The 25908-nt window shown below is 37.2% G+C and overlaps 1 protein-coding gene and 1 long non-coding RNA gene across 2 annotated transcripts; both read right to left on the minus strand.

The window, feature by feature from the left end:
• Window positions 1-18708: 18708 nt before the first annotated feature.
• Window positions 18709-23441, minus strand: LOC117319368. Its single transcript, XR_004530708.1, has 2 exons — window positions 22952-23441; window positions 18709-19810 (listed from the first exon to the last, which is right to left on the minus strand). It is a non-coding gene; the product is annotated as an uncharacterized LOC117319368 (long non-coding RNA).
• On the minus strand, window positions 20095-22821 carry LOC117319367 (E3 ubiquitin-protein ligase TRIM71-like). The gene is made up of 2 exons (XM_033874190.1): window positions 21186-22821; window positions 20095-21001 (listed from the first exon to the last, which is right to left on the minus strand). The coding sequence occupies exon 1, from the start codon at window positions 22782-22784 to the stop codon at window positions 21198-21200; it is 1587 nt and encodes a 528-aa protein (XP_033730081.1). The 5' UTR covers window positions 22785-22821; the 3' UTR covers window positions 20095-21001; window positions 21186-21197.
• Window positions 23442-25908: the final 2467 nt, after the last annotated feature.

A 25908-nucleotide genomic window follows, 5' to 3' on the forward strand; every position in this document is an offset into this window, starting at 1 on the left:
GTTCAAACAATCATTTACATCTCATTAACGTCTGGTCCAGTCGATGCTAATGAATGAAGCTAAAAAATGGTCGTCATGAGTTAATGCGCTTTCCCTGTATTTCTTGTGTCTCTTGAAATGTCTATAAAATTCCCCTGGGTTATGTTTCCTCATATATTCTAGCATGTTACCCTGGTGCCCTTTATATTCTCGTTTTAGTTTATATTCCAGTTTTTAGCCCACCATCATCAGATGGTGGGCTATTCAAATCGCCCTGCGTCCGTGGTCCGTGGTCCGTCCGTCCGTCCGTAAACAATTCTTGTTATCGCTAATCCTCAGAAAGTACTGAATGGATCTTTCTTAAATTTCATATGTATGTAACTCTTGGTGCCTAGTTATGCATATTGCATTTTGGGACCGATCGGAAAACAACATGGCCGACAGGCAGCCATCTTGGATTTGGACCATTGAAGTTTGTTATCGCTATTTCTGAGAAAGTACTGAAGGGATCTTTCTCAAATTTCATATGTTGGTTTCCCTTGGTGCCTAGTTATGCATATTGCATTTTGGGACCGATCGAAAAACAACATGGCCGACAGGCAGCCATCTTGGATTTTGACCATTGAAGTTTGTTATCGCTATTTCTGAGAAAGTACTGAAGGGATCTTTCTCAAATTTCATCTGTTGGTTTCCCTTGGTGCCATATTGTGCGTATTGCATTTTGGGACCGATCAGAAAACAAGATGGCCGTCAGGGAGCCATCTTGGATTTGGACCATTGAAGTTTGTTATCGCTATTTCTGAGAAAGTACTGAAGGGATCTTTCTCAAATTTCATATGTAGGTTCCCCTTGGTGCCTTATTATGTGTATTGCATTTTGGGACCGATCGGAAAACAAGTTGGCCGTCAGGGAGCCATCTTGGATTTTGACAATTGAAGTTTGTTATCGCTATTTCTGAAAAAGTACAGAAGGGATCATTCTCAAATTTCATATGTAGGTTCCCCTTGGTGCCTAGTTATGCATTTTGCATTTTGAGACCAATCAGAAAACAAGATGGCCGACAGGCAGCCATATTGGATTTTGACAATTGAAGTTTGTTATCGCTATTTCTGAGAAAGTACTGAAGGGATCATTCTCAAATTTCATATGTAGGTTCCCCTTGGTGCCTAGTTATGCATATTGCATTTTGAGGCCAATCAGAAAACAACATGGCCGACAGGCAGCCATCTTGGATTTTGACCATTGAAGTTTGTTATCGCTATTTCTGAGAAAGTACTGAAGGGATCTTTCTCAAATTTCATATGTAGGTTCCCCTTGGTGCGTAGTTATGCATATTGCATTTTGGGACCGATCGGAAAACATGGCCGACAGGCAGCCATCTTGGATTTGGACCATTGAAGTTTGTTATCGCTATTTCTGAGAAAGTATTGAAGGGATCTTTCTCAAATTTCATATGTAGGTTCCCCTTGGTGCCTAAATCTTAAATTTTATATATAGATTCCCCTTGTTTGAAAAGTACTAGAGGTTTCTTCTGAATTTACACAGATTAGTAAGACTTAGAAGAAGAGAAAAGTAGAGAAAAGATCAATCTGACATGGAACCTATGAAGATCATTCAATGGTGGGCGCCAAGATCCCTCTGGGATCTCTTGTTTATACAACCTTTTCTTTCTAACGAGCTCCAGGCGATTCTCTGAAGATTTACATAAATTAAAGGAAGATATTGCTTTTTTATAATCTCGATACCGTATTTTACATGCTTCCGTGAACCAAGGTTTGTCTTCTTCGAAATCTGTTTTACATGTACATGTATATGGACTTTTGCTTTTGTACCTTTCTGTACAATGTGGCACTATTACATTGAAAAGTGGGAAAGTCAACAACATAATAACTACAAACTGACGATAACTACCGCCTGACGATAACTACCACATGACGATAACTACCAACTGACGATAACTACGATCTGACGATAACTTCCGCTTGATGATAACTACAACCTGACGATAACTACCACCTGACGATAACTACCACCTGACGATAACTACCGCCTGACGATAACTACCGCCTGATGATAACAACCACCTGACGATAACTACCGCCTGACGATAACTACCACCTGACGATAACTACCGCCTGACGATAACTACTGACGATAACTACCGCCTGACGATAACTACCGCCTGACGATAACTACTGACGATAACTACCACCTGATGATAACTACCACCTGACGATAACTACCGCCTGACGATAACTACCACCTGATGATAACTACCACCTGACGATAACTACCGCCTGATGATAACTACCGCCTTACGATAACTACTGGCGATAACTACCACCTGGCGATAACTACCACCTGACGATAACTACCACCTGATGATAACTACCACCTGATGATAACTACCGCCTGACGTCACTACCGCCTGACGATAACTACCACCTGACGATAACTACCACCTGACGATAACTACCGCCTTACGATAACTTCCGCTTGATGATAACTACCGCCTGACGATAACTACCACCTGACGATAACTACCGCCTGACGATAACTACCACCTGACGATAACTACCCCCTGACGATGATACCCTTCCTTTGCATTACTTGTGACAAATGATCATTTTTTTCGTTAATTCAACTTCATATTTTTTGAATTTGTAAGATGTAATTGAATATACACTCCTTAGTTATTAAAATATATTTAGATGTTCACCTCTTGTAGTTATGAACTCTATAAATAAGAAAAACAAAGAAAATGTGAAAAATGTCACCGTTTGATAATACAAACATCCGTGATATTTCTAAACATGGACAACATACAATGAAATAAATAATTGAACAATTATGAAAACTTGTTGAAATGATGGAAATTATACAAGACATGGTGTCGGTTACACCGTTTGACTACTCGTGTCAGCAAAAATTATAATATTTCAGGTGAAATATTTTGTGTTATTCAGCTAAATGTTGTACACAAACTGGTCACACAAACTAGTTTAGCATTGTATTTGGTCACCACCTGTATTCCTGTGACTCCATAACACTTCGTCTAAGCAAAATAAATCGTAGATAATTAAACGCTGAAGGAATTGACCGGTATCGTTATCTTGTATATCACTGCCATGTTACATTGTATGTGTCCTATCCAATGTCTAATTGACACGTGATTCACAGAGAAACACCACGGTATCTGGGTACAGTCAGATATATTGCATATTAACCGAAAATTATATTTTCTTACAACCTCGTCAAATGTTCAATTTGTATCGTTATTTTACAAACAAGATTGTTTTTCTGACCTGTAGTTCGTTTTGTGCATGGAGGTATGCACAATGTGTATCTGCTAGATTTTCTAGGTGTTTTTTACCGACCACACATAATCTACGTTTGGGTCTGTGTACCATCACCATGACCAACAACATCTATCATCTCCTTGATAATTTATGGTTGGACATTTTTTAAAACTGTCGATTTGTCATTGAATTGGTTTCGATCTGGTACCGCGAAGTTGATAACAGAATTCTGTGGATCAAATCGACCTTTAGGTGTTTGACGTTTGATTTTCCACCCAACCATAAATTGCAAGAATTTGTCCTTAAATAATTGTTTTACTCCCTTTGAGTATCTCATTTGGTGTTTGTGGGATATGAAGAACCACTCTACCACGTCTTTTTGGAAGAGATTTATCGCAAAGTCACTTGTTGAATTTTAGGTAAGCATCTTCATGGTCATATTCCTTTAATGTTCGATAACACTGGGTAGAATCTCCATGATTTCGATCAGGGGCTCCCTATTAAAGTTGTTATTGACGGAGTTGTTTGACATTCTTGGTTTTGTGTTTCACTTAAATGGGTTTGCTCAACATGTTTTGTAAACTGCTGGAAATATTACATACATCATCATTTTCATCATCATTGTAATCATCTTGCAGTTCTGATTTCCTAGGAGTGGAGTGCCATTTGAATTTCTTGGGCGTCTGAAATGGTGTAGAGGTATTGTCGTTTGAATTTCTAGAAAGTGTCCTTTTCGAATTTGGTTCTGAGGAGATAGTTTTGTTTTGTTTCATATATTTAACATGTTTTAAATTTTGGTCGATCTGTCCTTTGTTATTTTGGATTTCAGTTCCAAATAGAATGAACATCAACACACTGTTCTACTAATATTTAAAGGCATGTGGTGTGTTTTCGCAGTAGCAACAATGATATAACTTGAGTGATGTCATCTTTATACCTGCAATAGACAGAGGACAAAAACACAAATATTGAAATGCACACTTGCAGTATATTCATTCAGTAAACAGTTTACACTGTAAAATTACAACAGAAAACAATCAAACATAAACATTCCAAAACATTTAAAGAAACAACATTAAATAGTAACCAATTGATATGATTGACGTCATCATGAGTTTTATTAACCATGATGAGTAAGCTACAAGTATCAGAAAGACCCTGACATAAGAATTGGGTATCCTAATGGTCGGATGCCTGTTTAGGATCCAGGACTTGGACTAACACCACAAATATATCCTTATGTTGGTGTCAGAGGCGGACCAAGCTCGGGCAACTCCAGACAATTATCCGAAGTAATGTTGAGGTTCGGTGTTCGGGTCAGAGGAAACTCGGATAACAGCGAAACATTGATATGTAAGAATGTCTTAGTCTGGTGTAAGGGCCAGAGGAACTCGGGACTAGATGTATATGGAATATACACATAGAATCAAATTACAACTAAAGTGTCTGGTAAAACGTTGTCATTGTGATCTTTTCTTTATTATACATGCCGAATAGCCTATATAGATTTTAATGTATAGTATAATTTCATTACTGTGCATAAACGAGAGGACATACAATAGATGTATGTATCATTTGCTAACTGCAAACGAACGCAACAAAACCAAATGGTAATTTTCAAGTATGAATAAACAAGCACACAAAATACAAAATTCGAAAAAACACAAAACGGAAATTTGATCAATGATTCAAAGAAATATAGACAACATGAACGAATAAAAGCTTCAATGTTTACCTGCGTTCATGTCGCTGTCGTTCGCCTACATGTAAAATATTCTATTAACACTTAAATCACAGTAAATAAACTAATTGTTGCACGTTGTAAACTGAAACAATAACGGAAGGTTAATATCTCATCGTTATCATGTCCATTGTTTTTATTTCATAAGGTTTGAAATGCATGAAAAAGTGACGTGAAATGATACTCGTCAAGTCTGATGTGTCCGCCATATTTGCTATAAGTATAGGTAGTGAGTATAAATGCCTCACCTCGATTTCATACTTCCATAACAAAACTCTTCCTCTGTATTACGGTCATCCACGAAACATATCTAAAGTAATACTGTGACTCTTATGGCATTTCTAACATTAATTTACTGATTTTCCTTCAAATTAAACTGTATGCGTGTATGTATTTTTAAAAAGCCTGTTCAGTGGGGATCTTATTCTGTATACAAATTGTGTATGGTTATAATAATCTACATGTAAATTGTATAATCGCCATATATGTATGTGAGAGATAATCTTACCACTTATAGGAGTTTTGTCAAACATCACACAATTATATAACAGAGGCCTATATAATAACAATATAGGTCTCTGATTATAATCAGCGTTTATCTTTACAACTGTTTTAACATCCGGGAATTATACTTAACTACCGACATTTATTGTATTATTGAAGGGAGATGACGTGTGTCCGTGCCGTTTGTGGACGAAATCTGGTTCGTTGTTGAAGATATAAAACATGTTTGTGCCATTCACACGCCAAATGGGCAACATTTGTTGACGAATGTGTTCGTCAAATATGAACCTCGCTGGACGTAAGTTTCGTCGAGAAATGAGTTTGTCAAATATGAACTGTTTGTTACCATAACTAAGTAAGAGTTACTTCCCTTGTATCGTCAGAGAACTGTTGCAGTTACATGAAATGGGTTTTTGTCGGCTAGATACTCTCGCCGACACGGCTGTCTTGGGTTCCTCGTTCGGACATCACACAACTTCCACAATGTAGAATTATTATAGTTTGGTAATTATAAGCTTGGCCACTGCATTTTTCCCAGGGTCAAGTTCTTAGTGCACTTGATGAACTGTGTATGAATGTTGATCCAGTTATCAATACAATTACATGCATATAACATGTCTTCATTATATAAGATATCTGATATACTTTTCTTTATAAGACATCTTATATATTATCGCGGAAATTAAATGAGAGACAATTGTATCTTATAAAAAATTTAGTTGTTTTGATTATATATAAATACGTACGAACCCCTGTAGTCTGAATCTATGACTGAAAGGAGTCAGACTTTCCATATCAATTGTAACGAACCCCTGTGGTCTGAGTCTATGACTGAAAGGAGTCGGACTTTCCATATCAATTGTAACGAACCCCTGTGGTCTGAGTCTCTGTATGAAATGAGTCGGACTTTCATATCAACTGTAACGATCCCCTGCACGGTCTGAATCTCTAACTATAAGGAGTCGGATTTCACATATCAATTACGCTCTATTTCATGTAAATTGAAGATTGATCTATTTTATAATTATGAAAACGAAATTAATGAAAACTTTATTGAATAAAAGTGCAATGCTAGGTAATAGATTTATGCATAACATTACTACACCGGACCTATATTTCCGACAGTTGACATCATTATAGGGGCCGAGTGGTTAAGGTGTCCCGACACTTTAACACTAGCCCTCCATCCACCACTGGGTTGCGAGTTCGAAACCTACGTGGGGCAGTTGCCAGGTACTGACCGTAGGCCGGTGGTTTTTCTCCGGGTACTCCGGCTTTCCTCCACCTCCAAAACCCGGCACGTCCTGAAATGACCCTGGCTGTTAAGCTGTCTGGCTTGTAAAGATGTATCGATAGTTTGTTTTTCTTTCGGTACCATACACCGGCACGTAATTTGGTTAAAGGGGACAGTTTAAACAATAAACAGTAATCAAATTCCTTAAAACACATACATATATTTAATATGGAATGTGAAAACAAGCTTAGAGCTTATATTAATTCCTTTCCATTTAATTCAATAGTTATCATTCCACATCTTAACTAATTTCTGGGAGAGAATTTTCACGATCATGTCTTGTCCTGAATATATATAGGAGTATTCTCCCCCCTCTGTATCTTTTTTTCAACCAATCAGAAGACTGTGTGTTCTGATCTCCCCAAACCGGAAACAAATTGATGCTGTTAGTGAAAGACTTATACACGTGTTACATGTTATAATGTAAGTATCAGGTGCCATGTTTAGTATATCTACTGTAACCTTTCAACGATAAGACATTTTAAGCTATATTTACTGTTTAGTAGTGGACATTTTCAATGACATAGAGATCTAGAGAATACCTTATAATTACCAAAGGGCCAAACATTAGCCCAGAGACGTCTGATACTCTGACCAGCCCAAGTGTACTTCAGCTAGCTAAAGGTCTCTGGCTATTTGTTTGGTTCTAAAGGTCTCTGGCTATTTGTTTGGTTCTAAAGGTCTCTGGCCATTTTTGGGGGGTTCTGACACCAACTATCCTGTCTTTAGTTTCTCGCCGTGTTATCCTCTAACATTATTGGAGTATACGTATATGTAGCCGAAGTTTAAACAGTCTGACAATGAGTTATATTTCCCCCAATGTTGCTTCAGTACACTTAACATTTTACTCAAATGTACTCAGATATACTCAAATACACTTAGATATACTCAAATCTACTCAGATATCATATACTCAAATACACTCAGATTTACTCAAATGCACTCATATACTCAAATACACTTAGATGTACTCAAATCCACTCTGATCCTCTCAGATATACTCAAATACACTCAGATCTACTCAAATACACTCAGAGATACTCAATCCAAACCGCCACACAGCTTCATGTCGGCATCTTTGCTTACATCAAAGTATCTGTGCGTTTGAAAGAGTCAGTACTGCAAGCTTCTAAACGATCTTGTGATGCAAATTTTCAGATTATAATAGAAGTGAATAAACAATAGGACAATACAATACAAAATAATTTGATTTCAATTATTTATGCTTTAGGTTAGCGATTCGTAGCAATTATTTACAATGAAAATTTAATGTTGCAATAAATACTGATAACAATATTTTTATTTTGACATTTTTTGTTTCTTTCCCTTCATTTCATTTTAAGTGTTAATTTAGATTTCTGAATAAATTTGTGGAAAATAAAATTTGATGACGTAACCGGAAACCCACATGCTATATTAGAGCGTGACCTGGAAAACATGCATGACGATAATGAAAACAGAAGATCATTGAACATTATACCGGATTATTTTCTCATTTTTTGAGACACCAATGTGCTAAAGGACAATGCAGGGTAACACTGATTTTGTTAATTGCTATTGTATCAAGTAAAATGAACAGTTATTGCGAAAATAGCAGTATTTAATTTGCTTCACCTAGACGTTTGGCTAGACCTACTTTCGTTTAACAGTTTACAGATATGATCATGTAAATAATTCATCTTCTCAACTTTAGTCATATAATTACTTATCCGCTGAATTTTTTTATTAAGAATATTTGTAATTCTGATGTACAGTTCATCTTTGTTTAAAATTTACTGGTCTGCAGGTCTGATCTGACTACCCTCAGCTGACCCTGACCACAGGGTCAATTTACTATTGTATTCCTTTGTAATCAACAGCAGATTCATCTGTATTACTACAATTTTCTACCTTCTGTCAGAGACGTTATTATGATGTATATGTCTCTGCTTCTGGGACGTTGTGTCTCCACCCCCCTGTATTGACTTCATACTTCTGTTTACCTACAGAGATTTGATAATTTGTTACAGTCTACATGTATTTGGACCTCTCCTAGTGTATAGCACATTTTGAGACGTTTTGGGGGGCTAGATTAAAATTTGGCAAAAATGACATCCCCGGTGGATATATACGAGAATTCGAAGAGAGGAAACCCTATATGTGACTCAAGCTCATACAATAGTAACCTGTCTTTGTACTCTATGACGTAAAACCTGTCACAGGTTTACTGGATATGAGTTACAGGGTAAACAGACATACATGTACATGTATCAAGTGTGTCGCATATTACATGTATAACAGGAGAAAGAGAAAACTTAGTAGCGAGAACAGGGTTCGAACTCGGGACCCTCCATATTCTAGACGGACACTCTACCACTGAGCTACCTGGTCACCGATCATCAACCCAGTCCAGTTCCGCAACATTCCTCCCTCCTTTTATCAAATCTTAACCCCCAAAGACAACAGGTTCGGATATCCTGTTGCTTTATCATCTCATCCTCCCAAAGGATTTGCAAGCTCGCTAAATATGTAATAGGAGAAAGATAGTAGCCAGATGGGGGTTCGAACACGAGTCCCTGCAAACTCTAGACGTACGTTTTACCACTGAGCTACCTGGTCGCTGGTGCACTAATACATGTTTCATGAGTCTGCGGTATGTTCATGTTTGTCTCCTTGTGTGTGATATATATTTGTTATGTATATGGTGTTACTGGTCTGTGAGATATCTTATAATTGTACAATCTAGGGGAGATAATCTAACTCCATATGTATTTGAGTTATTCCCCTTTGTTGTAATTCTTTTCGTTTGTAAGATACATTCTAATTATTCATATAAAAGACTTGGAACTGGAAAGACGTGTCTGGTTTTGCTTGCGATAATGTAACGTATAGCGAGTTCCCGATATCCCATAATATTGCATATTACCGGTAATGTGGAAAACTTTGAAATTTTTTAAGATTGTTCCAGCACTGGCAACCTACACTGTATTCTCCCTGGGTTGTCATTTAGATTAAGAAGATATTTATCAATTTAATCTCTTTCATTTGATCATAACAGAGAATATTTCCCCAAATATCAAGTGTAATCGCTTTACACATACCTTGTATTAATGACCAGGATTGATGTTTAAACGGGAATAGACTAAACATTCTTATCAAATATTTCCATCACCCAAAACACTGAATTTTTTTGGGGAAAAAAGCATACAAGATTTTTTTAAGAGTCAGTTGTGTTAGTAGAGACAAAGTTTTTACTGTATTTGGCATAATAGCTTCAACTGTTTGTTTGCTTGTTTTATTACCACATGTTTATGGTTCAGTCGGGATCATTTTGAGGCTTGGTCTCCTTGTAGTAGTTGGTGACTACCTCATTGAACAACACACAAGAGGCCCTGAACTTATGCTTGGATAGATACCAATTGATGTCTCATAATCAATTAAAGTATTATGTTCCTGAAAACTGTAGAATGTGTGAGAATTATTACACTGGTAACCCAAAAACCTTCAATATCCTCGCACCAGTATGGATTTTTAAACGTAGAGAAAATGAAGTGAAAATGAGGAAATTAAGTGCAAGTGAAGGTATTAATGCTAAAGGAAGGGAATTTTTTTTTTCCTATCCGTCTTTCGTGCTCAAACAGAGTTATCTCCCCTCACTACACTTCATTCTGTCTGTGACACTCCTTTAGTATAGATGTCACCCCACTAGTATACAATTGAGTCATACATGAAATATGAATGGTTTATTTGACATGGAATTCGAAGTGTACAATTTTTTTCTTTAAATCCTCAAGAATATTCCTCCTGTTTTTTAACACAGTTGAATTACTGAAATGAAATGGAATGGACCTGAAATGGTTATTGTCTGTAGAGAATGGACACATTATAGTATTCTTGAACATATTTTGTGTGGTCATATTTAAAATGACATTTGTTCATTTTACCTGAAAGTATCTTAAAATAATTTTTGAAAATAAACAATTCACAGTATCGCATTGGAAGAGCTTAAAATAATTAGCTGGAAAACAGAAATCCGGATCTTGAAAAATTGACTGCTATTTAGATTAATTATGTGTCTCTACAATATCATAAAATATACTAAAGTCACGAATAGATAAGAAAACCCTGATATATCAGTGATTTTTTATTAAACCCTTTCATATACATGTACACTTTTTTTTTCGTTCAATACTTAAAATGATCACAACCTCATACCGGTATTTTAAAAGATATGCAGTATAGAAAACAGGAGTAATATACTCTGCCATCTGGTATTACTAGTGATACCATTAATCATCTATTGTTCCCTATCAAAGCAAAGACACGTACAATTTACCTCTTTTATTCTGAAAAGGTCATGACTCTCAAAAAGATCACATCATCACTTTTGGTAGCATATCTCACATTACAGTAATGTGATGTCATCTGGTACTAGTGTCATTAATTATGGCACCTACTATGTGTCCACCACCATTACAATAATGTGATGACATCTGGCACTAGTTTCATTAATGATGACAATATGTGTCAACCACCATTACAATAATGTGATGACATCTGGCACTAGTGTCATTAATGATGGCACTATGTGTTCACCACCATTACAATAATGTGATGTCATCTGGTACTAGTGTCATTAATGTGATGACATCTGGCACTAGTTTCATTAATGATGACAATATGTGTCAACCACCATTACAATAATGTGATGTCATCTGGAACTAGTGTCATTAATGATGGCACCTACTATGTGTTCACCACCATAACAATGATGTGATGTCATCTGGTACTAGTGTCATTAATGTGATGACATCTGGCACTAGTTTCATTAATGATGACACTATGTGTCCACCACCATTACAATAATGTGATGTCATCTGGAACTAGTATCATTAATGATGACACTATTTGTCCACCACCATTACAATAATGTGATGTCATCTGGCATTAGTGTCATTAATGTGATGTCATCTGGTACTAGTGTCATTAATGTGATGACATCTGGTACTAGTATCATTAATGATGACACTATGTGTCCACCACCATTACATTAATGTGATGTCATCTGGTACTAGTGTCATTAATGTGATGTCATCTGGCACTAATGTCATTAATGTGAAGTCATCTGCACTAGTGTCAATAATGATGGCACTTACTATGTGTTCACCACCATTACAATAATGTGATTTCATCTGGCACTAGTGCCATTAATGATGGCAATATGTGTTCACCACCATTACAATGATGTGATGTCATCAGGTACTAGTGTCATTAATGTGATGTCATCTGGCACTAGTGCCATTAATGATGGCAATATGTGTTCACCACCATTACAATGATGTGATGTCATCAGGTACTAGTGTCATTAATGTCATGTCATCTGGTACTAGTGTCATTAATGATGGCAATATGTGTTCACCACTATACAATGATGTGATGTCATCTGGTACTAGTGTCATTAATGTGAAGTCATTTGGCACTAGTGTCATTAATGATGGCACTATGTTTCCACCACCATTACAATAATGTGATGTCATCTGGCACTAAATAGGGGGATCTACATTGTATAGGGGGTCTACATTTTAAAGGGGGTCTACATTGTATAGGGGGTCTACATTGTATAGAGGGTATACATTGTATAGGGGGTATACATATTGTATAAGGGGTGTACATTCTATAGGGAGGTGTACATTGTATAGAGGGTGTACATTGTATAGGGGGTGTACATTGTATAGTGGTGTCTTCATTATATAGGGGGGTCTACATTGTATAGGAAGGGTCTACATTGTATAGGGGGGTCTACATTGTATAGGGGAGACTACATTGCATAAGGGGTCTACATTGTATATGAGGGTCTACATTGTATAGGGGTATACATTGTATAGGGGTCTACATTGTATAGGGGGTCTACATTGTATAGGGGTCTACATTGTATAGAGGGTATACATATTGTATAAGGGGTCTACATTGTACAGGGGGTCTACATTGTATACGGTTCTACATTGTTTAGGGGGTCTACATTGTATAGGGAGTGTAAGTTGTGTAGGTGGTCTACATTGTAAAGGGGGTCTACATTGTAAAGGGGGCCAAATTGTATAGGGGGTCTTAATTGCATAGGCGGTCTAAATTATATAGGGGGTCGATATTGTATTGGGGGGTGTACATTGTATAGGAGGTGTACATTGCATATGGGAGACTACATTGTATAGGGGGTTTTATATATTATATAGGGAGGGTCTACATTGTATAGGGGGTCTATATTATATAGCGGGTGTACATTGTATAGGGGTGTACATTGTATGAGGTGGTCTACATTGTAAAGGAGGTGTACATTATATATGGGAGACTACATTGTATAGGGGAGTGTAAATTGTATAGCAGGGTCTACATTGTATAGCGGGGTCTACATTGTATAGGGCTCTACATTGTATAGCGGGGTCTGCATTGTACAGGGGGGTCTACATTGTATAGAGGGTCTACATTGTATAGAGGGTCTACATTGTATAGCGGGGTCTACATTGTACAGGGGGTCTACATTGTATAGGGCTCTACATTGTATAGCGGGGTCTGCATTGTACAGGGGGGTCTACATTGTATAGCGGGGTCTACATTGTACAGGGGGTCTACATTGTATAGGAGGTCTACATTGTATAGGTCTACATTGTATAGAGGGTATACATTGTATAGCGGGGTCTACATTGTATAGGGCTCTACATTGTATAGGGCTCTACATTGTATAGGGCTCTACATTGTATAGCGGGGTCTACATTGTATAGGGGGGTGTACATTGTAGAGGGGAGTGTACATTGTATAGAGGGTCTACATTGTATAGGGGGGTATACATTGTATAGCGGGGTCTACATTGTATATGGGTCTACATTGTATAGAGGGGTCTACATTGTATAGCGGGGTCTACATTGTACAGGGGGTCTACATTGTATAGAGGGGTCTACATTGTATAGAGGGTCTACATTGTATAGGGGGTCTACATTGTATAGAGGGTCTATATTGTATAGGGGGTCTACATTGTATAGCGGGGTCTACATTGTATAGGGGTCTACATTGTATAGGGCTCTATATTGTATAGAGGGTCTACATTGTATAGCGGGGTCTACATTGTATAGGGCTCTACATTGTATAGAGGGGTCTACATTGTATAGGGCTCTACATTGTATAGCGGGGTCTACATTGTATAGCGGGGTCTGCATTGTACAGGGGGGTCTATATTGTATAGAGGGTCTACATTGTATAGGGGTATACATTGTATAGATGGTCTACATTGTATAGGGGGTCTACATTGTATAGGGCTCTACATTGTATAGAGGGGTCTACATTGTATAGCGGGGTCTACATTGTATAGGGCTCTACATTGTATAGAGGGTCTACATTGAATGAGAGGTCTATATTGTACAGGGGGTCTACATTATATAGGAAGGGTCTACATTATATAGGAAGGGTCTACATTGTATAGGGGGGTATACATTGTAGAGGGGATTGTTCATTGTATAGGGGGGTGTACATTGTATAGGGGAGTCTACATTGTAAAGGGGGGTATACATTGTATTGGGGGTATACATTGTATAGGGGTATACATTGTGTAGTGGGTATACATTGTATAGGGGGATCATCATCCCATAACTATACCTATCATTATATACTTAGTTTTTCCTATTCCAAAATGTATTAGATTAACAGATGAAATAGTAAAGAAAAATAAATACAAGAGACCAAGAGAAAGTTTATAATCATTTATACGATTTCCATGAGATAAATCTACTTTATAAAAAAATCGATACAGCTGCTGGATTTCTATTGTTTTGGACAGTTTTATTAATATTCATGAATCTTTTAGCCTGATCCAGTCAGTAGTAACGGTAATTTTTTTGCTGCACTCATACTGTCATGTTGATTTCATTTAAGTTATATCACAAATAATTTGCAGCTTGAAATCTGTCACTCATTATCATGTATTACAGTCAAAACCTTTCTTTAACTATAAGATTTCACTTTCTGGATCCAAATCTCATTACCTTGCAATTGTATCACTGTCAAAACCTCTCTTTGACTAAAATTTCACTTTCCGGATCCAAATCTTTGACATTTTGACTACAAAAACAGCAAAAACAGTATTATGTTTGCTCTGATAATAGAAATGTAAATACAGTATACCATAATACTCATATGTTATATTTGTGCGGAAATAAAAATACAGTATACCATAATACTTACATGTTATGTTTGTGTAGAAATGTAAATACAGTATATATACCATAATACTTATATGTTATGTTTGTGTAGAAATATAAATACAGTATACCATAATACTAATATGTTATGTTTGTGTAGAAATGTAAATACAGTATACCATAATACGCATATGTTATGTTTGTGTAGAAATGTAAATACAGTATACCATAATACTTATATGTTATGTTTGTGTAGAAATGTAAATACAGTATACCATAATACTCATATGTTATGTTTGTGTAGAAATGTAAATACAGTATACCATAATACTCATATGTTATGTTTGTGTGGAAATGTAAATACAGTATACTATAATACTCATATGTTATGTTTGTGTGGAAATGTAAATACAGTATACTATAATACTCGTATGTTATGTTTGTGTAGCTTTAAGTTGATTTATCTAAACCTTAGCTACCTGACCTCACAAACAGCCAGGATCAATATGAATTAAAGTTCTTCATTGTCCTTGACTTTGGATACAAATTACCTTGACCTCTGACCCAGTGAGTGACCTACTTGATCTTTTGTCATTTGACTTCTTTTTTAATTCTTACTTTGTCATGTTGTCATAACAAAACATTCATCAGTGAAAATACACAAAATTTGACCTAATGACCTTGATTATTGATGTCAGTTTGTATTTTTGTGAACTGAGCTTATCGATTGATTGTCATGTTAATTGGTCTAGTGATTTTTCATGTCGAGTTTGTTCAAAATTGTCCCAGTAATTTTGAAGATTAAAATGTAGAATTCACAGACCATGTAGTAACATTCTATAAAAGTATGTGTTGTATTAATTTCATAACAATCAATATTTGTCATGATAATTCCAGAAAATACATCTGAAATTGGCACATCCATTATTTGAAATGATACAGTATTCATTAATTGTTAAAAAATTGTTAGAATTATTGTCAGCATTTTGTTTACTATTAATTAAGTAGTTTCCATTCACAATACATCAAACACACAGCCACTAGTATGGAAATTGTTACATTTCCGGTATGAGTGACAATTAGACGAGGACTGATAAAAACTTTTCCAATAATTAATGACAATTTCTTATCAATGCTGAAAGTGAACATGACTAAAATTTGACAAAGAAGTCTGATATTTCCTCAACTGAAAGAAAAAAAAATTGTAAAAATCTTTGTATAATTATATTGTTTGATGCTAGGAAATTACTCAGAGTATGGCGTAACTGAATAAAATATATTTAGTAGAAAGAGTCTGACAGACTCCTTAGAGATATACATGTATATCTAAACCCAGACTGGTGCTTTAAATGTCTATTGCAATGACATTATAGATTGTATATTGAAAAGAGTTACCTCCCTTGATTTGTTATCCCCCGCGAAACGCGTTTGCGGGGGATATTAAATTGGGCTCCGTCCGTGCGTCCGTCCGAGATTCTTTTCCGGGCTATAACTCCATAACCGTTCAACGCAGCTCCTTGAAACTTTCTGTATATATCAGACTAGTGCCCTAGTTGTGCCTTTTGCTATTGCGGACCTTCCATTTTCGGTATTTTTTCTGTCACCATGGAAACTTAGTCAAAAATACCAAATTACTGTTTACATTTGTTTCCGGGCTATTACTCCATAACCGTTCAACGCAGCTCCTTGAAACTTTCTGTATATATCAACCTAGTGCCCTAGTTGTGCCTTTTGTTATTGCGCACCTTCCATTATCGGTATTTTTTCTGTTACCTTGGAAACTTAGTCAAAAATACCAAATTACTGTTTCCATTTGTTTCCGGGCTATAACTCCATAACCGTTCAACGCAGTTCATTGAAACTTTCTGTATATATCAGACTTAATTGTGCCCTAGTTGTGCCTTTTGCTATTGCGGACCTTCCATTACCGGTATTTTTTCTGTCACCATGGAAACTTAGTCAAAGATACCAAATTACTGTTAATTCCTTTTGTTTCCGGGCTATAACTCCATAACCATTCAACGCAGCTCCTTGAAATTTTTAGCCCACCATCATCAGATGGTGGGCTATTCAAATCACCCTGCGTCCGTGGTCCGTGATCTGTCCGTCCTTCCGTCCGTCCGTCCGTAAACAATTCTTGTTAGTGCTATTTCTCAGACAGTACTGAAGGGATCTTTCTCAAATTTCACATGCAGGTTCCCCTTGGTGCCTAGTTATGCATATTGCATTTAAGACCAATGGGATAACAACATGGCCGACAGGCAGCCATCTTGGATTTTGACAATTGAAGTTTGTTCTCGCTATTTCTGAGAAAGTACTGAAGGGATCTTTCTCAAATGTTATATGTAGGTTCCCCTTGTTGCCTAGTTATGCATATTGCAATTTGAGACCAATCGGAAAACAACATGGCCGACAGGCAGCCATCTTGGATTTTGACAATTGAAGTTTGTTATCGCTATTTCTGAGAATGTACTGAATGGATCTTTCTCAAATTTCATACGACGGTTCCCCTTGGTGCCTAGTTATGCATATTGCATTTTGAGACCAATCGGATAACAACATGGCCGACAGGCAGCCATCTTGGATTTTGACAATTGAAGTTTGTTATCACTATTTCTGAGAAAGTACTGAAGGGATCTTTCTCAAATTTCATATGTAGGTTCCCCTTGGTGCCTAGTTATGCATATTGCGATTTGGAACCAATCGGAAAACGACGTGGCCGACAGGCAGCAATCTTGGATTTTGACAATTGAAGTTTGTTATCGCTGTTTCTGAGAATGTACTGAATGGATCTTTCTGAAATTTCATATGTAAGTTTCCCATGGTGCCTAGTTATGCATGATGCGTTTTGAGACCAATCTGAAAGCAACATGGCCGACAGGCAGCCATCTTGGATTTTGACAATTGAAGTTTGTTATCATTATTTCTGAGAAAGTACTGAATGGATCTTTCTCAAATTTCATAAGTAGGTTCCCCTTGGTCCCTTGTATTGCATTTTTGGATCAGTCTGTCCTGAAAACAACCTGGCAAACAAACAGCCATTATTGTTAAATCTCAAATTTCTTATATCGCTAGGATTCCCTTGTTTGAAAAGTACTGGAGGGATGTCTCAATTTGCACAGATTAGTAAAATGAAGGGAAAAGTAGAGAAAAGATCAATCTGACATGGAAACTATGAAGATCATTCAATGGTGGGCGCCAAGATCCCTCTGGGATCTCTTGTCTGTATATATCAAACTAGTGCCCTAGTTGTGCCTTTGCTCTTACTTTGAGCTTGATATATACATGTATTTGGGTTTTCATACCAACTGCAGGGCGCGGGGGATAAAGCCAAGCTTTGCGGCTCCTTGTTTTTTTCTTTTTCATTTTTTCCCTTTTATCAAGCCTTATGTTGCAATATCTGCACAATAATTACCATGTTACACACTGATTGAGGTTATATGAATGAATGATCTTTGTATTTTAGTTTACTTTTGTGTATTTGAGTATTATTTGAGTGGATTTGGGTGTATTTGAGTATATTTGAGTGTATTTAAATAAAAAGTGCCGAGTAAGATTTGAGAAACAACCAAACTGTTTGCAATCAAAGATGAACCGCTCCCCAAATGTTTTGATGTGGTATGGCTACTGTATATAAAGTTTTAGTAAGGGATATTTCAGATATCTTAAAACAGAGATTTCAGCAAGCCTATAAAATTATTTGAATTACGTAGATAAAACAGCCTAGTTTGTAATTGGTATTTAATCAGAGGAATCTACAGAATTAAGAGAGCTTGGTCATTTTCGTTTTTGATTCAGAGACGTTTGTCGAAAATATAAACGTTTCTGAAGTTCTGATGGAATAAAGTCATTTATTCAGCTAACCGTCTTCTTCCCATACAGGAGCCAATTCTAAATAGAGTGAATTAACTGCTCCATCGCAGACCACGCCAACGGATCAAAAGATCAAAAATATTTTTTTTAGATTTTTGAATATAGATTAGATAAACAGTCTATGGACTAACGACTGCTGGTGACCAGGAGGTCCATTGGTGTAATTTTGGATGTGAAAGTTGGCAGTTCCTCTAGATCTATTCCCTTGATGTTGTAGGTCGGTCGGGTCCAGGTACAGAGATGGTCCTGGGAAGGAAGCTAAGAAGGAAGAGATCGAGCCTTGCTGTTTTTATCTGGTAGGTAAGGCTGCCTCTTTTGGTCCTAAATATGATAGTTTCACTACTGATTTAGTAGTAACTGTTCCAGGCTTGAGTCGACTTGATGGTGGATGATATTGTGGAACATAATCACTCTAACTGCTCCAAGAAAATTTCATAAAATGTAGCTTTGACGTTAGAAATCGACAATTTTTACATACAATCAATGTACATAAAGTCGCCACAAGGCAGCATTAACACCAATGTTAACATCAGAATCCTTCAGAGAACCCGCACTAAAGTGTGACTATTTACATTTTGGCTATTGTACAATGGGAATGGGTTCGTCGACCAGCTTACAAACGACCAACTAGGTGAAGTCATGGGTTCTCATCGTCGACCAGCTGACAAACGACCAACTAGGTGAAGTCATGGGTTCTCATCGTCGACCAGCTGACAAACGACCAACTAGGTGAAGTCATGGGTTCTCGTCGTCGACCAGCTGACAAATGACCAGTTAGGTGAAATCATGGGTTCTCATCGTCGACCAGCTGACAAACGACCAACTAGGTGAAGTCATGGGTTCTCATCGTCGACCAGCTGACAAACGACCAACTAGGTGAAGTCATGGGTTCACATCGTCGACCAGCTGACAAACGACCAGTTAGGTGAAATCATGGGTTCTCATCGCCGACCAGCTGACAAAAAAACATCTAGGTGATATCATTCTGAATATTTATTTGACAGTGATCAATACGAGGCAAAAGTGAACCAAATTAAGTCTCTAAGATATACAAATAATACTTATTACTAAAGTTAAATAATAAAATTCACAATCAAACACGCGTAAATCAATTGCATACTCACAAAGAAACACTACATATCTGTTTCACAAGAAAAAAAGAAGGTAAAAATACGATATAGCTTTTGTATAGATATGCTATACATTACTTATACTAAATATAAATAACATACAAATTGGTTGGGTGAACTTCAGACCATGATTTATTTGCATAATACATAAATAACAATAAGTAATATTATTTTGTGTAGTTAAAACTTAAAATATGGTCCTTCTGTGGGAAATCTCAGGTTAGAGAAATCCTGCTGCGGAAGCTTTGCTAGGAAATTCTGAGGTGACCAGCATGTAGCGAGGGGAGCAGTCTGCTGACTGTTTCCCTTATGGGGGTTCACTCTAGCTGGGAAGTGTCCATCCCATTGGTCAAACAGATTACATATAACCAAATTTAGTCATCTGCTATTTGATCAGGGTGAGGCCTGCTTTATGTAATGTATGTGGCCCTGTTCAAAGTCGGTGTCCCAGATGCCAGCTGACCCTTTATTTACACAACTGTACCAGTTGTAAAAGCAAGCTGGACCCCATATACTAGTGCGGGATCTGGTTACTGGCGTAATGAGATTCTCTTGTAATTCTATGCAGAGAAAAATGCCAACCACTCAAAGTATTAATAACATATTAACTAAATTAATATTCTCATTACTGGGTATTTAAGAGATTGATCTTACATCGATAAATGAGAAGAACATAGACAACAGATATGAAACAGTTAAATTACTAATTATGAATAAATTATCTTTATAAACAATTTACATAAACATAGATATGTTTGAAATATAATTGCGAAAATTCACCCCGTGTATGGCAGAAAGGACATTAACTCTTTGTGAGGGATTGTACAAATCAGTATAGCATCTGGTACATATCCAAAATAAAGATGAAATGGAAGAACAAAATGTACAGCGCATAACACAGGTCAAGTGGTCAGTCATTGTCCAGCTATCACATCAACTACTGTGCTGTAGTAGTTTATAACTATCACAAACTGCTGTACTGTAGTAGTTTATAGCTATCACATACTGCTGTACTATAGCAGTTTTATTATAACTACTAGTATAACATACTGCTGTACTGTAGTAGTTTATAGCTATCACATACTGCTGTGCTGTAGTAGTTTATAGCTATCACATACTGCTGTGCTGTAGTAGTTTATAGCTATCACATACTGCTGTGCTGTAGTAGTTTATAGCTATCACAAACTGCTGTGCTGTAGTAGTTTATAGCTATCACATACTGCTGTGCTGTAGTAGTTTCACGTTGTCACCACCAAACACTGCCCACAGGACATCCTTCCTGTCTACACCTACAGCCCATGTCAGGTCTGTGTCTGTGTGTATGATCCTGAGGAACTCACCACCTCCACTGAGGAGTAGGACCCTGTTGTTGCTATAGTCCCCTATGATGAGGTTCCCCACACTATCATACACCACACTCCGGGGGTAAAATGGTTTACCTCCTGTTTGTAGTGTTTTATATGTACTGGGGATGTCACCTCTGTATACAAACAGTTCCTGTAAGTTAGTATCCATGACAACAACATGTTTGTTTCCATCACCACCATCATCTTTATCACTGAAATCAATCACTGCGACATTGTGAGTGACAGGACACTCTGTGATCCTCCATGGTGTACACACTAATGGTTTCCTAGTCCTTACAGCCATTGTAGTGAGCACCATCTGACCTTGTGTGGTAAATTTAGAGATATGTTTGGCCATGCCTACAATGACATGGTTACTGGCTGTAACACATAAACACTCAGGTTTCTTCTTTGTTCTGAATCTGTGTGTTAGTTGTCCTGATACCAGCTCCAGGATGTTGTTTTCTGGGTCACAGACCCACAGTCTGTTTGTTGTTGGTGACAGACTGATGTCCTTGACCACAGCCTTGTGTGTGACCTCCTGTATTACTGTACCCTTCGAATTCCTGTCCAGGAGAGTTAATGTTTCACCATAGTAATCACTGGTCCAGGCCTGGTCATCAGTGGTGGGACATATAGAATTAATGTAACATGGACACTCCCATTCCTCCACCACCTTGGTCTCTGACAGTAGTTTGTACCTTGTCACTGCTTTCTTCCCTTTATGTCCTGATTGTTGTTGTGTAGAGGATTGTCCCTGACCATCTGATGTTGAGACTGACCGATCCTGGTCAGTTGATGTTTGACCTTGACCTGAGATGATAACTTTCCCTAAAGCAAGCTTTAGGTGACCTTGAGGATTTTTGTTTGGAGTGAAGCTTACATTACCCAGGACAGGTTTTACAGGGAAATGTATTTGGGAATCTATTTCACATCTTGTATCGTAAATGTTTAAGTCAGAACCCTGCTGAAGTGCTGTCTTACATTCCTGTATTTGTTGTTTGAGTTGTTTGTCGTACATCTCCAGGTCCTGTTTGTATTTCTGTATCAGCTTTGAATTGTCCTCTTTCATTTTCTGATAAAGAGAGAGTGTCTCTGCTGTGAGCATGTCAAGGTCTTGTTTTAAGTTGTCTGTTTGCATCCTCAACTGATGTGACAGTTTCTCAAATGTGCTGTCATTTTCATTGAGGAGTGTATCAGTAGAGGTGATGTATTTACCAATTTGTACCTGGTCATTTTGTTCTGTTCTGTCAATAAAATTTATAATGTCTAGTTTCTTCTGAGGAGTGATTTCACTGAGCTCACAAACTGGATGGCTTTTGTGAATAGAGGAAAGGCATTTTAAACATGTCAGTTCTTGACATTTTTCACAATACAATTCCAGTTGTTTCCCCTTGTGATGAACACAGGTTGTCCGACCTTTTGTACGTATAGGTATTTTAGCTGTTGCCATTTTGATGAAAATTATAATTTCAGTTGTTATAGCAACATTGTATTATTATCAAATAGATTGGAGTTTCGTTTGATGCATTTGAGGAATGAAACCCTGGTTATACTGTCCTGTCCAGTATATGTTTATGTTAAACAATCAGTAATGTAAAATCACGAGAGAATAACTACCTCATGATGTCGCAGGGTTACTGTGATGATCCAAGTTGTCCATCCACAGCATCAGAATGTTAATATACACTGTCCATATTTCTCTACCTTCAGAATTCACAGCCACACTAATTTACACTGTCCATATTTCTCTACCTTCAGAATTCACAGCCACACTAATTTACACTGTCCATATTTCTCTCCCTTCAGAATTCACAGCCACACTAATTTACACTGTCCATATTTCTCTACCTTCAGAATTCACAGCCACACTGATTAACTTCCTTCTTGTCATATTGATGAATATGTTACTTTCTGAATAAACATTTCCAGTTTGAACCAGAATTAAACTCCATCAATTTGTTATTTTCATCCTGACAATACCAGTTTTTATCAAAATTTAAATCAACTGAATTAAACAATCCTTCTGATTGGTAAATAAGGTAACTAAATGTCGTATCTGGGGACACACGCCCACATGAATGTGTGTAGATCTACCTGTTGAGGTGTTATCTGATATACTTCCTGGTTGTGTGAGGTTACCGACAGACATACAGTGGTATAGAAAATATAGATTGTGTAGTAGGCAATGGTGGGTCATGTTATAAACCATGATATTTAAATACCTACAGTTCACGTTAGGTATGTGTACTGGGTAATACGACATACCTGTACTGCAGGTATATATACCTGTGTATTGGGTAATAAGACATACCTGTACTGTAGGTATATATACCTGTGTATTGGGTAATAAGACATACCTGTACTGTAGGTATATATACCTGTGTATTGGGTAATAAGACATACCTGTACTGTAGGTATATATACCTGTGTATTGGGTAATAAGACATACCTGTACTGTGGGTAGATATACCTGTGTATTGGGTAATAAGACATACTTGTACTGAGGGTAGATACACCTGTGTGTTGGGTAATAAGACATACCTGTACTGTGGGTAGATACACCTGTCTGTTGGGTAATAAGACATACCTGTACTGTGGGTAGATACACCTGTGTATTGGGTAATAAGACATACCTGTACTGTGGGTAGATATACCTGTGTATTGGGTAATAAGACATACCTGTACTGTGGGAAGATATACCTGTGTATTGGGTAATAAGACATACCTGTACTGTTGGTAGATATACCTGTGAATTGGGTAATAAGACATACCTGTACTGTGGGTAGATACACCTGTGTGTTGGGTAATAAGACATACCTGTACTGTAGGTATATATACCTGTGTACTGGGTAATACGACATACCTGTACTGTAGGTATATATACCTGTGTATTGGGTAATAAGACATACCTGTACTGTGGGTATACAATGTATATACCTGTGTATTGGGTAATAAGACATACCTGTACTGTGGGTAGATATACCTGTGTATTGGGTAATAAGACATACCTGTACTGTGGGTATATACATCTGTGTGTTGGGTAATAAGACATACTTGTACTGAGGGTAGATACACCTGTTTGTTGGGTAATAAGACATACCTGTACTGTGGGTAGATACACCTGTGTATTGGGTAATAAGACATACCTGTACTGTGGGTAGATACACCTGTGTATTGGGTAATAAGACATACCTGTACTGTGGGCAGATACACCTGTGTATTGGGTAATAAGACATTCCTGTACTGTGGGTAGATACACCTGTGTATTGGGTAATAAGACATACCTGTACTGTGAGTAGATACATTTGTGTGTTGGGTAATAAGACAAACCTGTACTGTGGGTAGATACACCTGTGTATTGGGTAATAAGACATACCTGTACTGTGGGTAGATACACCTGTGTATTGGGTAATAAGACATACCTGTACTGTAGGTAGATACACCTGTGTGTTGGGTAATAAGACATACCTGTACTGTGGGTAGATACACCTGTGTATTGGGTTATAAGACCTGTGCTGTGATCTTTCATGCTGATGCCATTGCGCAGCCTTTCATCTTAGGATTGTGATGTGTCAAATTGAGATTTGGTCTAGTATCCCAATGCCTTGGTAGTTATCACTCTAATTCATCGTTGTGCAGTAAAGTTAAAATTTTATATGTTGCTTTCCTCTGTACAGTGATGTAGCCTCCAGCTACTACAAAGAGACACTACCTCCAGATGATCCTGGGTGTTATGTGATATATCACAACAAACAATTATGATCCACTCAGAAACTATAGGGAGATTAAACTGTCCAAGATTTTTTGAGTTGAGTGTATAGGTTGGAATTCAGTGCCTTGTTTAATGTTTAGAAGTCAGTAATGACCACAACTAGATCAATCAGGGATGACGCTAACACGGGGACTTTTTTCTGTTACAGGAAAATGTGTGGATTTGATCTCAGGGCTAGCAGCAAATCTTATGTCTGTGATGTTAACAGATTCAGCCTCGTGAAAAACTCCATAAAGTATTATGATGACTGTGCAAAAATACTAGGGTAAGTTTTACGTAGATACTTCTGACGTTCAGGCCAGAAAGTGTTTAGTGAATTCTTCAGACCTATAAAAAAAGTGTATTTTGATATGTCCAACCCAACAGGATTTAGTGACTGGGTAACATCTTCCGACTTAGAAAAAATAGATATTTTAAAGGCGTAGAAAGTGAGTTATTGAGGAATTCTTTTCCTTGAATTCCTTGTTTTAGCAGAATAGAGGAAGGCAATTTCAAAGTAACTCCAGCTGCAGCTCCAGCAATCTTGGATTTCTGCAATTGTTCGGTAATATTTCTGTTTTTTTTTCTCCAAAAAAGTGAACATTATACAATGATTGCCTTTTGTTGAGGTGTTCACTAAGGTTTTGTGTTTAGCTCTTGTGTATTAGGCTGTTTCCGACAAACTTGGGTTATAGGTGTGTCATGCGATGTATAGCTGATTTTGGTTTGGTTTGGTTTGTTTGGTTTTGTTTTTGTTTAACGTCCTATTATCATCCAGGGTCATTTAAGGACGTGCCAGATTTTTGAGGGGCGGAAAGCCGGA

Source organism: Pecten maximus, unplaced genomic scaffold (genome assembly GCF_902652985.1).
Source record: "Pecten maximus unplaced genomic scaffold, xPecMax1.1, whole genome shotgun sequence".
NCBI classification, from domain to species: domain Eukaryota; kingdom Metazoa; phylum Mollusca; class Bivalvia; order Pectinida; family Pectinidae; genus Pecten; species Pecten maximus.